Here is a 15,841-nt window from a genome sequence, read left to right on the forward strand (position 1 = left end):
TAAAAACTACCTCAGCTACAGCAGAAGGTAGCAGCACTTGTTCCCTCTCTGCGTTTTCCTTATTTGCTGTTTCGGGCATGTGTGTGAGGATGACCTAAAGTAAGAGTAGCATTTTCCCAGGTGGGTGGAAGAGAAGAATACCTGCTGTAGGCCTGAGGTCCACAGACGTTTTCCAGAGCCAGATTGCAGACCATGTGGCCTCTTACTGCCACCAAAGCAGTCGTAGACTAAGCAGTGAGTACATGTGATGGACTTTGGCCACAAGCTTTGATTTGCTGACCCAAATATAGATAGGGGCGCTCCTGTATTGTCTACTTATGTTTTCTAAGATACTACTTAAAGAATGTAAATAATGGGAGCTGGAGAGATGGCCCAGTGGTTGAGAGCATTGGCTGCTCTTCCAGGGGACCCAAGGTCAACTCCCAGCATTCATATGGCAGTTCTTACCTGTCTGTAACTCCAGTTCCAGGAGATCTGATGCCAATGCACATAAAATAAAGTTAAATAAATTTTTAAAAAAGAATGTAAATAAGCACATCTGTTCTGTGTTTCTTGCCATTTATTGCTGTTTTCTAAAAATGTTTTTTTATTTTATGCTTTACTATCTATGAAAATATATTCTTTAAAACTATATTCCACCTTACACAAATTTAATACTTTGATTACACAGTAGGTGATTTTACTTGAATTTATAAATTTCATTAAGTAGCTCTACAAAGCACTTTGTAAATTGTAAGCCTTGTCTGTATTTTAGCAAATTGCCTTAGCTGGGCAGTGATGGCTCAAACCTTTAATCTCAGCATTTGGAAGGCAGAGGCAGGCAGATCTCTGTGAGTCTGAGGCCAGCCTGGTCTATAAGAGCTAGTTCCAGGACAGCTAGGGCTGTTGCACATAGAAACCCTGTCTCGGTAATAAATAAATAAATGAATGAATGAATGAATGAATGAATAAATAAATAAATGAAAGTTGCCTTAATGTTGCTGTTAGTCTCAACTCTACTTGTTGAAAAACTCTAGGTTTATTGTTTTAAATGGTTTGGATGACTTTGTAAAACTTAGGAAGCAAGTTGGGACTATAGTTTGAGACTATAGCCAAGGAAAATATTTGCATGAAAAACTTAAAAAATTGGGACTCTACATAGACAGTCATTTTCTGGGCTTCTGTCCTTCACAGTAACTCCTCCTCATAAATAAATACAAGTGGAATTGTCGCTGTGATATCCAGCTAGGAAAAGCTTGCTATCAGAGTCATTTCTGCTAGTAAGAGAACAGACTTCATCATCTATCACTCCAACCTGTCAGAAACAGTAAAATCTTTTCTTTTTTATTGTAAGCTTATGACTATTGTCCTGGTTAGCATTTTTTGTAATTAAAATATAATTACATCATTTTCCCCTTCCCTTTCCTCCTAACCCCTCCCCATCCATCACTACGCCTTTGCTCTCTTTCTAAGTGATGTCGTGTTGTGTGTGTGTGTGCGTGCGCGTGTGCGTGCACGCGCAAGTGTGTGTGTGTGTGTGTGTGTGTGTCTTGTGTCTGTGTGCATGTGTTGTATAAATACCACCGTCTCGGTCCATATAAATGTTACTGTTGTCCTAGTTACCTAGTTGTCCTAGGATTACTATTGCTGTGGTGAAACACCATGACCAAAACAAATTGGGGAGAAAAGGGTTTATTCAATCACAGTTCATCACTAAAAGCAGTGAGGACAGGAACTCAAGCAGGCCAGGAACCTCGAGACAGGAACTGATGCAAAAGCCATGGAGGGGTGCTGTTCATGGCTTGCTTCCCCTGGCTTACTCAACCTGCTTTCTTACATACCAAGGACCATCTGCCCTGGAGTGGCCCCACCCACCATGGCCTGGGCCCTCCCCCATCAATCACTAATTAAGAAAATGCCCTACAGGCTTGCCTATGCCTGAGCTTAAGGACACATTTTGTCAATTGAGACCCCTCCTCTAATGACTCTAGCTTGTGTCAAGTTGACATAAAACTAGCCAATATGTGTGTGCCATGCATGTGTGAGTGTGTGAGTGTGTGTGTGTGTGTGTGTGTGTGTGTGTGTGTGTGTGTACACACATATGATTTCAGGGCTAATCACTTGGTATTGGATAACCACTTTCGGGACCCTTCCCTGGGTAAGACTATTTCTCCACTGTCAGCATTTCTTACTTACCAGTAGTTCTTTATGTAGGATTGAGGCCTGATAGTCTTTCCCTATCCACTTTCTCATGTCTGTTGCTGTCTTAATAGAGCATTGTTGGAACACTTCTTATTAGAAGGATTTATGGTAAAGTAAAAGAATATATATCAAGCAAACTATTGGAAGGAAATAGAAAACCAGTCCTGTCAAGGAGGAAAGAGAAGGGGAAGAAAGAAAAGAGAAATACAGAGAATACAAGAATGAGATCAAAGTCTTTCACACATATCAATAAGAAATTATAAATTGACTAAGTCTCCAATTAAAAGAAAAGGATTATGGAGAGCTTTTAAAAAGTGTTCTGCTGCTGTTACGGGACATGATTATTGTACAAAAATGCAAAAGGGGGACGCCCTCCACAGCCGGCGGGGACCAACTGGGACCTGCTGGGATCCGAGCGGCAGCAGAGGACACAGGCCGCAGGCGGCGGGAACAGTCGTGGCAGCAGAAGCAGGCTGCAGGGACCGCGCGCAACAACGAGAGCAGATCTCCCCACTACAATTAAATCAAAGAGGTAGGCCTTTGATTGGGGAGGTCCCTGGCAAAGGAGGGGCCGGGTCCTATTCCTGAAGACCCTTCTGAGGGGTGAGAGGGATCTTGGCCCCCGGCAGGAACCAGGAAACAGAGCAAGGGCATTTTGTAAGAGGAGCCCCTGGCCAGCAGGGAAACCTGAACCAGTTTTAACAGACCCCTTAGATAGCATCGATAGGAGGAGATGGGCAGGCGCCAAGGCAAGAATTCACCCAATAATCTGAAAAACAGCATGAAAACACCAGAAGCCAATGATCTTACAACAGAAGGTCTTCAACACCCTAACACAGAAGAAGTGGAAAAAATTGACTTTATGAAAGCAATAGAGTCCCTTAAACAACATGTGAAAAATGCCCTTATAAAAATGGATGAGAAGTATAACCAAAAATTTGAAGAAATGAGTAAATACATACATAATACCCTGGGAAACCAAGAAAGAACGATCAAACAGGTAATGGAAACAGTTCAAGAATTGAAAACTGAAATGGAAGCAAGGAAGAAAACACAAACTGAGGACCAGCTGGATATGGAAAATCTAGGTCAACGAGCAGAGCCTACAGAAACAAGCATAATCAATAGAATACAAGAAATAGAAAAAAGAATCTCAGATTCTGAGGACACCATAGAGAAAATAAACGCTCTGATCAAAGAAAACTGCAAAGCTAACAAATTCTCATCACAAAACATTCAGGAATTATGGGACACAATAAAAAGACCAAACCTAAGAATAATAGGAATAGAAGAAGGAGAAGAGTCACAGCTCAAAGGCCCAGAAAATATTTTGAACAAAATTATGGAAGAAAACTTTCCCAACATAAAGAAAGATATTCCTTTGAATATTCAAGAAGCATACAGAACACCAAACAGACTGGATCAAAGAAAAACATCCCCTCGCCATATAATAATCAAAACACAAAATATACAGGTTAAAGAAAGAATACTAAGAGCTGCAAAGGAAAAAGGCCAAGTAACTTATAAAGGTAAACCGATCAGACTTACACCTGATTTCTCTATGGAAACAATGAAAGCCAGAAGGTCCTGGATAGAAGTACTGCAGAAGCTAAGAGACCATGGATGCAAGCCCAGACTACTATACCTAGCCAATCTTTCGTTCACTATAAATGGAGAAAACAAGACATTCCAGGATAAGAACAAATTTAAACAATACGTAGCCACGAATCCAGCCCTACAGAAAATAATAGAAGGAAAATCGCAACCCAAGGAATCCAACATTGCCAACACTGCCTACAATAACTGAGGCATCTAGAGACCCTTCACTAGCACAACTCAAAGAAGGGAGACACACAAATTCTACTTCCAAAAACAATACGAATATCCGGCGTAAACAACCATTGGTCATTAATATCACTTAATATTAATGGTCTCAATTCACTTATAAAAAGGCACAGGCTAAGAGATTGGATACAAAAACAGGATCCAACATTCTGCTGTTTGCAAGAAACACATCTCAACCACAAAGACAGGCATCTACTCAGAGTAAAGGGTTGGGAAAAGGTCTTTCAAGCAAATGGTCCTAAGAAAAAAGCAGGTGTGGCCATATTAATTTCTAACAAAACTGACTTCAAACTAAAATCAATCAGAAGAGATCGAGATGGACACTTTATACTCATAACAGGAACAATTCGTCAGGATGACGTCTCAATCCTGAATATCTACTCCCCTAATATAAAAGCACCCACTTATGTAAAAGAAATATTACTAGAACTCAAGGCAGACATTAAACCACACACACAAGTAGTAGGAGACTTCAATACACCTCTCTCAGCAATGGACAGGTCAATCAGACAGAAATCTAATAGAGAAGTAAGAGAACTACTGGAGGTAATGAAGCAAATGGACTTAACAGACATCTATAGAACATTCTTCTCTGCAGCTCATGGAACCTTCTCGAAAATTGACCACATACTCGGAAACAAAGGAAACCTCTACAGATACAAAAAAATATCAGTGTCCACCTGTGTCTTAGCAGATCACCACGGATTAAAGTTAGAATTCAACAACAATCCTACCTCCAGAAAGCCGACAAACTCATGGAAACTGAACAGTCAACTACTGAACCACACCTGGGTCAAGGAAGAAATTAAGAAAGAAATTAAAGTCTTCCTTGAATTTAATGAAAATAAAGGGACAACCTACTCAAACCTATGGGACACTATGAAAGCAGTGCTAAGAGGAAAGTTCATACCACTAAGTGCCCACTGAAAGAAAACAGAAAGCATACATCGGAGACTTAACAGCACACCTGAAAGCTTTAGAAAAAAAGAAGCAGACGCGCCCAGGAGGAGTACAAGACTGGAAATAATCAAACTGAGGGAGGAAATCAACAAAATAGAAACACAGAAAACAGTCCAAAGAATCAATGAAACAAAAAGTTGGTTCTTGGAGAAAATCAACAAGATTGACAAACCCCTATCCAAACTAATTAAACGACAGAGAGAGAACACACAAATAAATAAGATCAGAAATGAAAAGGGGGACATAACCACAGACACAGAGGAAATTCAGAGAATCATTAGATCTTACTACAAAATCCTGTATGCTACAAAACTAGAAAATGCAAAAGAAAGGGACATTTTTTTAGATAAGTACCTCATACCAAAGCTAAACCAAGACCAGGTGAACGATCTAAATAAACCTGTTAGTCGCGAAGAACTAGAAACCGTTATCAAAAATCTCCCTTCCAAAAAAAGCCCAGGACCAGATGGTTTCAATGCAGAATTCTACCAGAACTTCCAAGAAGAGCTAATACCTATATTCCTTAATGTATTTCACAATATAGAAACAGAAGAGTCATTGCCAAATTCCTTTTATGAAGCTATAGTTACCCTGATGCCAAAACCACACAAAGACCCAACCAAGAAAGAGAATTACAGGCCTATCTCATGAATATCGACGAGGAAATTCTCAATAAAATACTGGCAAACCGAATCCAAGAACACATTAGAAAAATTATCCATCATGATCAAGTAGGCTTCATCCCAGAGATGCAGGGCTGGTTCAACATACAAAAATCTATCAATGTAATCAACCATATAAATAAACTGAAAGAAAAAAACCATATGATCATTTCATTAGATGCTGAAAAAGCTTTGACAAAATTCAACACCCCTTTATGATAAAAGTCTTGGAGAGATTAGGGATACAAGGGTCATACCTAAATATAATAAAAGCTATTTACAGCAAGCCGACAGCTAACATTAAATTAAATGGAGAAAAACTCAAAGCCATCCCACTAAAATCAGGAACACGACAAGGCTGTCCACTCTCTCCGTACCTCTTCAATATAGTGCTTGAAGTTCTAGCAATAGCAATAAGACAACATAAGGGGATCAAGGGGATTCGTATCGGAAAAGAAGAAGTTAAGCTCTCGTTATTTGCAGATGATATGATAGTATACATAAGCGACCCCAAAAACTCTACCAAAGAACTCCTACAGCTGATAAACACCTTTAGTAATGTGGCAGGATACAAGATCAACTCCAAAAAATCAGTGGCCTTCCTATACACTAAGGATAAGGAAACAGAGAGGGAAATTAGAGAAGCATCACCTTTCACGATAGCCACAAATAGCATAAAATGTCTTGGGGTAACTCTGACCAAGGATGTGAAAGATCTATTTGACAAGAACTTTAAGTCTTTGAAGAAAGAAATTGAAGAGGACACCAGAAAATGGAAGGATCTCCCTTGCTCCTGGATTGGGAGGATCAACATAGTAAAAATAGCAATTCTACCAAAAGTAATCTATAGATTCAATGCAATCCCCATCAAAATACCATCAAAAATCTTCACAGATCTAAAAAAGACAATAATCAACTTTATATGGAAAAACAATAAACCCAGGCTAGCCAAAACAATCTTATACAATAAAGGATCGTCTGGAGGCATTACCATCCCTGACTTCAAACTCTATTACAGAGCTACAGTATTGAAAACAGCTTGGTATTGGCATAAAAACAGAGAAGTCGACCAATGGAATCGAAAAGAAGACCCTGACTTTAACCCACAAACCTATGAACACCTGATTTTCGATAAAGGAGCTAAAAGTATACAATGGAAAAAAGAGAGCATCTTCAACAAATTGTGCTGGCAAAACTGGATGTCAACCTGTAGAAGAATGAAAATAGATCCATATCTATCACCATGCACAAAACTCAAGTCCAAATGGATTAAAGACCTCAATATCAGTCTGAACACACTGAACCTGATAGAAGAGAAAGTGGGAAGTACTCTACAACACATGGGCACAGGAGACCACTTCCTACGTATAACCCCAGCAGCACAGACATTAAGGACCTCATTGAATAAATGGGACCTCCTGAGGCTGAGAAGCTTCTGTAATGCAAAGGACACTGTCACTAAGACACAAAGGCAACCCACTGACTGGGAGAAGATCTTTACCAACCCCGCAACTGACAAAGGTCTGATCTCCAAAATATATAAAGATCTCAAGAAACTAGACCGTAAAAGGCTAATCAACCCAATTATAAAATGGGGCATTGAGCTGAACAGAGAATTCTCAACAGAAGAAGTTCAAATGGCCAAAAGACACTTAAGGTCATGCTCAACTTCCTTAGCGATCAGGGAAATGCAAATCAAGACAACTTTAAGATACCATCTTACACCTGTCAGAATGGCTAAAATAAAAAACACCAAGGATAGCCTTTGCTGGAGAGGTTGTGGAGAAAGGGGTACACTCATCCATTGCTGGTGGGAATGCAAACTTGTGCAACCACTTTGGAAAGCAGTGTGGCGGTTTCTCAGGAAATTCAGGATCAACTTACCCTTGGACCTAGCAATACCACTCTTCGGAATATACCCAAGAGAGGCCTTATCATACAACAAAAGTATATGCTCTACGATGTTCATAGCAGCATTGTTTGTGATAGCCAGAACCTGGAAACAACCTAGATGCCCTTCAATAGAAGAATGGATGAAGAAAGTATGGAATATATACATATTAGAGTACTACTCAGCAGTAAAAAACAAGGGCTTCTTGAATTTTGCATGCAAATGGATGGAAATAGAAAACACTATCCTGAGTGAGGTAAGCCAGACCCAAAAAGAGGAACGTGGGATGTACTCACTCATATTTGGTTTCTAGCCATAAACCAAGGACATTGAGCCTATAGTTAGTGATCCTAGAGAAGCTAAATAAGGAGAACCCAAAGAAAAACATATAGGCATCCTCCTGAATATTAACCTTCATCAGGCGATGAAAGGAGACAGAGACAGAGACCCACATTTGAGCACTGTACATAAACCTCAAGGTCCAAATCAGGAGCAGAAGGAGAGAGAGCACGAGCAAGGAACTCAGGACCGCGAGGGGTGCACCTACACACTGAGACAATGGGGATGTTCTAATGGAAACTCACCAAGACCAGCTGGCCTGGGTCTGGAAAAGCCTGGGATAAAACCGGACTCTCTGAACATAGCGGACAATGAGGACTACTGAGAACTCCAGAACAATGGCAATGGGTTTCTGATCCTACTGCACACAGTGGCTCTGTGGGAGCCTAGGCAGTTTGGATGCTCAACTTACTAGACCTGGATGGAGGTGGGAGTTCCTTGGACTTCCCACAGGACAGGGAACCCTGATTGCTTTTCGGGTTGGGGGGGGACTTAATTGGGGGAGGGGGAGGGAAATGGGAGGCGGTGGCGGGGAAGAGACAGAAATCTTTAATAAATAAATAAATTTAAAAAAAATAAAATAAAAATATTAAAAAAATGCAAAAGGGTGGAAACTAAAATGTTAGAAAAATACATCTTGTGAAACTGAAAACGAAAGCTGTTGTCACCATAAAAATGTCCAAGTAGACATTAAAGTAAAACTTACTAAGGAACAAAAAGGAAAATACTAAACACAAAAAGCATCACTAGTAATAAAGACCAAGTTTTTACAGCTGCAGAACTGCATTGATGCTTGACATTCTATCAGAAAAAAATCCATTGATAAAATGAAGAGTATATAATAAGTTCTTATGGACAGAAAAACATTTTAGATACAATATACATTTATGGTTTTTATTTTAATTAAAAACTCTCAAAAATAGGAAATAGAAGCTATTCTTTATAGCTCACTCTGGTCTCACTCTGGCAGCAGAAGTCACTTAATGCTAAGGTGTTGAAAGCTTTTCTCTAGACTCAGAGCAAGAATTCCACTGTCACTTCTGTATAATGTTGTACTTAGCATGCTAAGGTGTGCAAAAGACTAGACAAATTTTAGGAAACCTGAAGGAATCTACACATAAAGTTTTAAAATTGGCAAGTAAATTTGGTAAGGTAACTGGTACAAGTTGGCTATGCAGTAATTAGTTACATATAAACCAGAACCAAATCATTACAAAGAGAATTTTTAAATGACAGTATTTAGGTGCTGCCAATTGTATATACAGTAACACTAAGGAATATTCACTACTTTGAAGTAAATCCCATGGAAAAGGTGCAGTACCATACTATAAAACATTCAGAAATATTAAGGTCATTAAAAGTTTAAATAGATATTTCAAGTTTTTGAATTAGAATGGTCCATATTTTAATACATGCATTTTTTTCAGAAGTTGCATTGAGTCTCAATGAAAAACCCAATAATAAAGGCTGAAAAGGTGATTGTAAGGTTTACATAGCAATGCAGAAAACCAAGAGTAGTTCAGGTAGGCTTATAGAACAATACTATTCAGACTTACTGCTGGCTATCAAGATTTTATTTAGCCAAAGTAATCAGGGATGGAGAGATGATTCTGCGGTTAAGAGCACATATTTCTCTTGCAGAGGACCGAAGTTTGGTTCCCATAGCCCATGTTACAGAGGGGTTCACAACCTCCTACAGCTCCAGCACCAGGGATTCTGATGGCCTCTTGTGGTTTCCATGGTTACCTACACTCATATACACATACCTACACAGACACAAACTTGTTATTTAAAACATAATATGAAGTTTTTAAATATTTATTTTATTTTATATGCATTGGTGTTTTGCTTGCATGTTTGTCTGCGTGAGGGTGTTGGATCCCTGGAACTTGAATTACAGACAGGTGGGAGCTGCCATGTAGATGCTGGAATTGAACCCAGGTCCTCTAAACCATCTCTCTAGTCCCAATGGTACAAATCTTAAATAAAAGAAGTACTGTCAAAAAAAATTCCTACAGCAGTTAAGATAGTCTTGGAGTAGCATAAGCAGACTGATGGTACAAAGAAGAAATATAAGAGCAGCCTCACACATGGACATGTGGTTTCCGAGAAAAGCTGTGGATGGAAGTTTTTGGTTTTTTAATAAATAGTCCTGGAGATACATATATATAAGAAAAGATAATCTTGACTCCAGCTTATACATAAAAACTCAATTCCCATTGATTTATAGACTTACATATAAGATGTTTTTAAAATAAAGCTTCTGTAAAATTGGAGAATAGCAAGGCAAGGGTGGCCCACACCTTTAATCCCAGCACTTAGGAAGCAGAAGCCGATAGATCTCTGAGTTTGAGGCCAGCCTGGTCTATAGAGTAAGTTCCAGGACAGCCAGGGCTACACAGAGAAACCCTATCTCAAAAACAAAAGAAAAAAGAAAGAAAGAAAGAAAGAAAGAAAGAAAGAAAGAAGAATATTTTTTAAGACCTTGAGATAGAAATAGGTTTCTTGGGACAGGAAAAGCATTACCCACAGTGTATGCTGATCAATTATAGCACTCCACGTCAGAACTAGCATTAAGAAAGCCAAGAAGAGCCAGAGGCCTGTTCACACCTATAATTTCAGCACTCTAAAGGCTGAAATGGACAACATGGGCTACAGTGAGAACATGTCTCAAGATAAAAGAAGGAAGAACAAAAGAAAAGGGATAAGGAAAGAAGTTAAAATGATAGCAGGAAATTTTAATAAACATTTCATTAAAAAGTGGTTATTTGGATGGGAAAAAAAATTAAACACAGAGTCATCCATTCAGTAAATGAGCAAATGTTTGAACAGACTTATCCCAAAAGAAGACATATAAGTGTCCCATAAATATATGAAAAATGTTAGCCATCCTTAATCCTCAGAAGAATGCAAATTAGTGCATTAATATTCTCTTTCCATCCCCAGTCAGAATGGATATTGACAGGACAATGATGGTGAGGATTTTAGAGAGGGAACCCTTTTATAATGCTGGTGAGAATATGAACTGATGGAAATCAGAACACTAGAATAGAATTTCCATATCATCTAGCTATACCATTGATGGATGTAAACTTGGATCTAAGTCAGCCTACTACAGATGCATTTGCCTGTCCATGTTTATTGCAGCATTGTAGTATTGGAGCGGTGGGCTGCGTCCCCAGCATCCGGTCGCCCACACGGCTAGCTTTACCCGAAATAAATACACAGAAATTGTATTCTTTTAAACACTGCTTGGCCCATTAGTTTCAGCCTCTTATTGACTAGCTCTTCCATTTCGATCTAACCCATTTCTATTAATCTGTGTAGCCCACGAGCTGGCTTACCAGGAAAGATCTTAACCTGTGTCTGTCTGGAATGGGAGAATCATGGCGACTCCCTGACTCAGCTTCTTTCTCCCAGCATTCTGTTCTGTTTATTCCTCCCACCTATGTTTTAACCTATGGGGCCAAGCAGTTTCTTTATTACTTAACCAATGACCTTCCTCCATCACAGCATTGTTCACAGTAGCCACAATATGGAAGCAGCCTAGATGCCCATCACAGATGAGTAAAGAGAATGTGGTGTACACACAACAGAATTTTACTCAACTATAAAAAAATGAAATAAGCCGGGCGCACGCCTTTAATCCCAGCACTCGGGAGGCAGAGGCAGGTGGATCTCTGTGAGTTCGAGACCAGCCTGGTCTACAGAGCTAGTTCCAGGACAGGCTCCAAAGCCACAGAGAAACCCTGTCTCGGAAAAAAAAAAAAATGAAATATATCATTTGTAGGAAAGTGGATGGAACTGGTGAACATCATGCTAAGCAAAATGAACTAGATTTGTAAATACAAATAGTATATCTTTCTTAATATGCAGAATCCATATTTAAATATGTATGACATGAAAGTAAAAGTACTCGTGAGGGGAAAGGAGTTTTGAAGAAGGAGGTAAGCAGGGAACAGGAGAAGGTAATGGAGGAAGACAAAATATCACATTTTCTCTTAGGAGGTATGTGTGTGACCTGAAAGCAGGAAATCCTGTTTGATGGGAAAGCAATAGCCAAGAATTGCGAGGAGTGTAGAAGAGTGGGGTGATAAATACAGCTTTATTAATGTACTTAGCTCCAGAGATCTATATGCTTAAAATGAATAACATGGTAAATTTTATGCCTTGTTTTACTATATTTTGCCCTATAATAAAAAATCACCAAAAGGTTGCTGGACTAGTAGTCAAAGAGATAAAATATGTGTGATTCTTAAAATAAAGCAAATTGCTCTCTTTTTTAACTTGCAGATTAGGTACCCATACACTTTACTTCCCCAGAGTCCTGTCCTGAACTTTGAGAGCCAGTCTTTAAAAATAAACACATGACAATTAAGATATGCTGTAAGAAGTTCTCTAAAAATTAATTTTAAGTTTTTAATTAAAAAAAATCATAACACAGACTTGGTGGCATATGCTTTTAACCCCAACCCTTAGGAGGCAGAGGCAGATGGGTCTCTATGAATTCAAAGCCAGCTTAGTCTCCATCAAATTCCAGGCCAGCCAGGGTTGACTATTAATAGACAAATAAACATCACTGTATAGTGCTAATGAAACAGTTAAACTTGTTTTACATTTGAACTTTTTGTTGTCACTCCAAAAATCATTTGGTTTTGACCCTTCCACTTCTCAGGCGTTCTATAGGCGGCTTTGTTCTCTGTTGTCATTGTTGTAAGTTGTTGACAGTTTGGCTTTTTCTCATAATACAGACTTTTAATCCTAGTACTCAGGAAAGCAGGGGCAGATGGATCTCTGTGAGATTAAGGCCATATTGGTCAGTTTAGCAAGTTCTAGGCCGAAAAGGGCTACATGATAAGACCCTGTTTCAAAAAAATTGAGTTTAATGAACTTCCATATTTGATGATACATCTCCACCAACATGTTTCTGCATGTTCAAAATTCACAGTGATAACTGCAGTTTGTACTTTTATTATCTCCTTCCCCGTATTTCTTACCCTTCTCTTCCCCAATCACTCTTTCTCTCCTGCATTCCTGAAGCTATCCTGGCCTTTTAGTCATACCTCAAGCTGTACAAGACAGCAGTTTACCAAGAGTAGCCCGCTGCTATCGACACAACCGTCTACCCGTCGTGTGCTGGAAGAACTCAAGAAGTGGTACTCTGCTCCTCCGATCCGGGGGATTCCATGGCAAGGGAGTTGTTGGTCTTTTCAAATCACAGAACTCCCCTCAAGCTGGTAAGCATATCTGTACAGCACAGCTCTCACAGAAGAGTGTTCTTAAGCCTCCTCCAGGCACAGTATCTAGACCTGTGGACTCAATTCCCTGGGAAACTGAGGCAGGGTCACCTGATCCCTGAAGTTTGAGGGCATCCTGAATAAGACCAGAGAGAAGGAGTCTTCCCAAGGTACAGGGAGTATAACCTAGGTCCAGCTACATCACCACACCCTTTTCACTGTGTCTCATGCAGAATATGCAACACTGCACTTAAGTAAAGATGGGTGCAGGCATGTGGGACTCCATGCTGATTTTAACATCTTTCTTACCATATCTGATCTTTTCTTTTCTTGGTTTTTGACAAATAATAGTCTTTGGTTCTAGGCTGTTTTGCTTCTGGCAAGCCAGAATATCTATTCTTGGAAACTAGACTGTACCAGTCTTTGTACTCTTTGTTTCTGAAAAGTATCCAGGTACATTTAACAGCTACAGAGATAAATATGAATTTTGTCTTGTATGGCATGTGAATATATATAAATGGTAGCAGTATACCCAACCAGAATGAAGCTTTTGGTGGTCTCGGACAAAGAATATTTTAGGAAACTAGGGAAATAGTGATATAGTTCCTTGTCCCGGGAAAATTTGTAAGTACCATAACCAATGTAGTCAAGTCTTAAGCAACTTTTTTCATGGTTTCCAGTTAAACTTTGACCCACTAAAATATTAGGTATGATTTGGGGAATAGCATTCTTTCTTCTTTAGAACCCAAAATTTTGGGTCAAAAATCTAGAATACCCATGTGGTTTTTGAGATCTCTATTTTCATCTACTTCCGTCCTGAAAGTTGACCAGTACACCCCTCATAATTTGCTTGATTAAGGGCATCTTGCGTGGTACTGTATTGTGCCTGGGTTGGATTTTCATCAGTGTTGTAATAAAAGGAAGTTTGATTTTATCACTCTCTGTGTCGGGGAGCTCTCCCAAGCCAAAGTATGTATATTAGATCAGAAGCAGATAGAACTGCAGAAAAGCTGGGAGTTCGGGAACACTGGCAAGCATATTACTGAACATTCAATAGGAAAGTTATTCCTCCATGTTATGATTTATCTGATAGGAATTTTGTTGTTATATTATAGTATGTATTTTATATTTCTGAATAAGTGCATTTGTTTATTTTATGCTTTGGTGTTTTTCAAATTGGGATGTACCTCCTAATTAATATGATCAGAAGGAATAGTGTCATACTTGAAAATGGCACGTGAACCTTATATTTGTTGATGCCTTAGAGCAAATAAAAATAATGTTATTTTTTGTGTGTCCAAGGTACAAGAAAATGTATGATTTTTCTGTCCTTTTAGTATACCTCTTCAGATGCCTGTGCCTGCCAACTATGTAGTACCCACTTGTGATCCCAGCATTTGGGAGAGGTGGAGGTAGGAGGATCAGTATGTCAAGGTCAACGTCAGCAACATAATGACTTGAAGGCTAGTCTGTAACATGAGGCCTTTATCAGAAATTAAAATACATAAATAAAGGACTTGACCCCATTTCAGTGATTCAGTTTTGCTTCACACAAACTAGGCTGATATTCCTGCCAACTATTTGCTTTACAGTTGTATTTGTGCCTACTTTCTGCCCCTCTTTTAGAAGAACCAGGGCATGTAGCAGAAGTGACTCCCATATTCCTCCTGTCTTCCTCTGCTCTTCCAGCAACAGAGCCCCCACAGGCCCATGTCACCTGTTACGCCTGTTAGGACATTCTCAGCTCTACCTGTTCTGGAATGCCAAAGAAACTTACTCTATCCTCACTGCTTCCACACAGTAGCATGGGCAGGATGTGAAGATATCATCAGGGAGATGTTGTTTGTGAATCTTCATTTTGATTGTATCAATACATGTGTATTTAGAATCTGAGTCCTGTGCTGGCTTTCCAGTCATGGGCCCTTTATGGGAGAATGATGAGCAGTTGAGAAATAGATGTGAAACAACATCAAAAGACAAGACACATAATTGATCAGGCTTTAAATCTAACTGGTTTCTGTATTTGGGTGTGGTAGCATGACGTTATATATAGAAAGTTTAAGCAAATATATTTAAGCTTAATTTATTAGCAGACTTTTATTTTATATGTTTTTATTTTGTGTTACAGTTTCTACCTCCTCTTTAGAATCTTCCAGTAGCATAGAGCAAGAAAAGTACTTGCAAGCCTTACTGACTGCAGTTACCGTCCATCAGAAACTCAGAGGCAACAATACCCTTACTGTCAGACCAGCACTTGCTCTGTCCCCAGGTAAGATCTGACAGTATTTTCTTGACAACTACTCAAAAAAGACAGTGTCTGTTTCTCAGATTAATCTCTTTAGATAAATGTTTTTAGTTACTTCAATATGACTCCTCAAAATTTTTACCCTGCAAGGCCATAACTTTAGCTTCTCTTACTTAGAAGTCAAAGTACCACTGTTAATGTCTAGTATTTAGTAACTATGTGTATTCAATTATTTTCTTTTAAAAGTAGTAATAAAACAATAGGAAGTATCAAACATACTAAGTCCCAGAGTCTACATAAACCTTAAAATATTATTATGAAGTTGAATGTATAAATTTAAATATGATTATTAAGTGTATAGTGATTAAAATTATCATATAAATTTGAAATTCCAAAAATTTCTTTAGCCTTTTATGAATTTGCAGAGTTTGTTTTCTGTAAATGTGGATGAAGCCATTAAGACTTGTACTAATATTCTGTT

At 38.9% G+C, this 15,841-nt stretch overlaps 1 protein-coding gene across 3 annotated transcripts in view; it reads left to right on the forward strand.

Annotated features, from left to right (window-relative positions):
* Nucleotides 1-15,841, forward strand: part of Sbf2 (SET binding factor 2) — a 411,329-nt gene that overhangs the window by 345,814 nt on the left and 49,674 nt on the right. For all 3 annotated transcript variants that reach the window (XM_041666238.1, XM_041666239.1, XM_041666240.1), the window contains exons 27-28: nt 12,919-13,115; nt 15,244-15,384. In XM_041666238.1, the coding sequence (XP_041522172.1) occupies nt 12,919-13,115; nt 15,244-15,384 (338 nt within the window). The remainder of the gene's footprint in view (nt 1-12,918; nt 13,116-15,243; nt 15,385-15,841) is intronic.

The sequence above is a fragment of the Microtus oregoni genome, unplaced genomic scaffold (genome assembly GCF_018167655.1).
Source record: "Microtus oregoni isolate MIOR12 unplaced genomic scaffold, Mior012 000016F_ref0000370, whole genome shotgun sequence".
Taxonomy (NCBI): Eukaryota; Metazoa; Chordata; class Mammalia; order Rodentia; family Cricetidae; genus Microtus; species Microtus oregoni.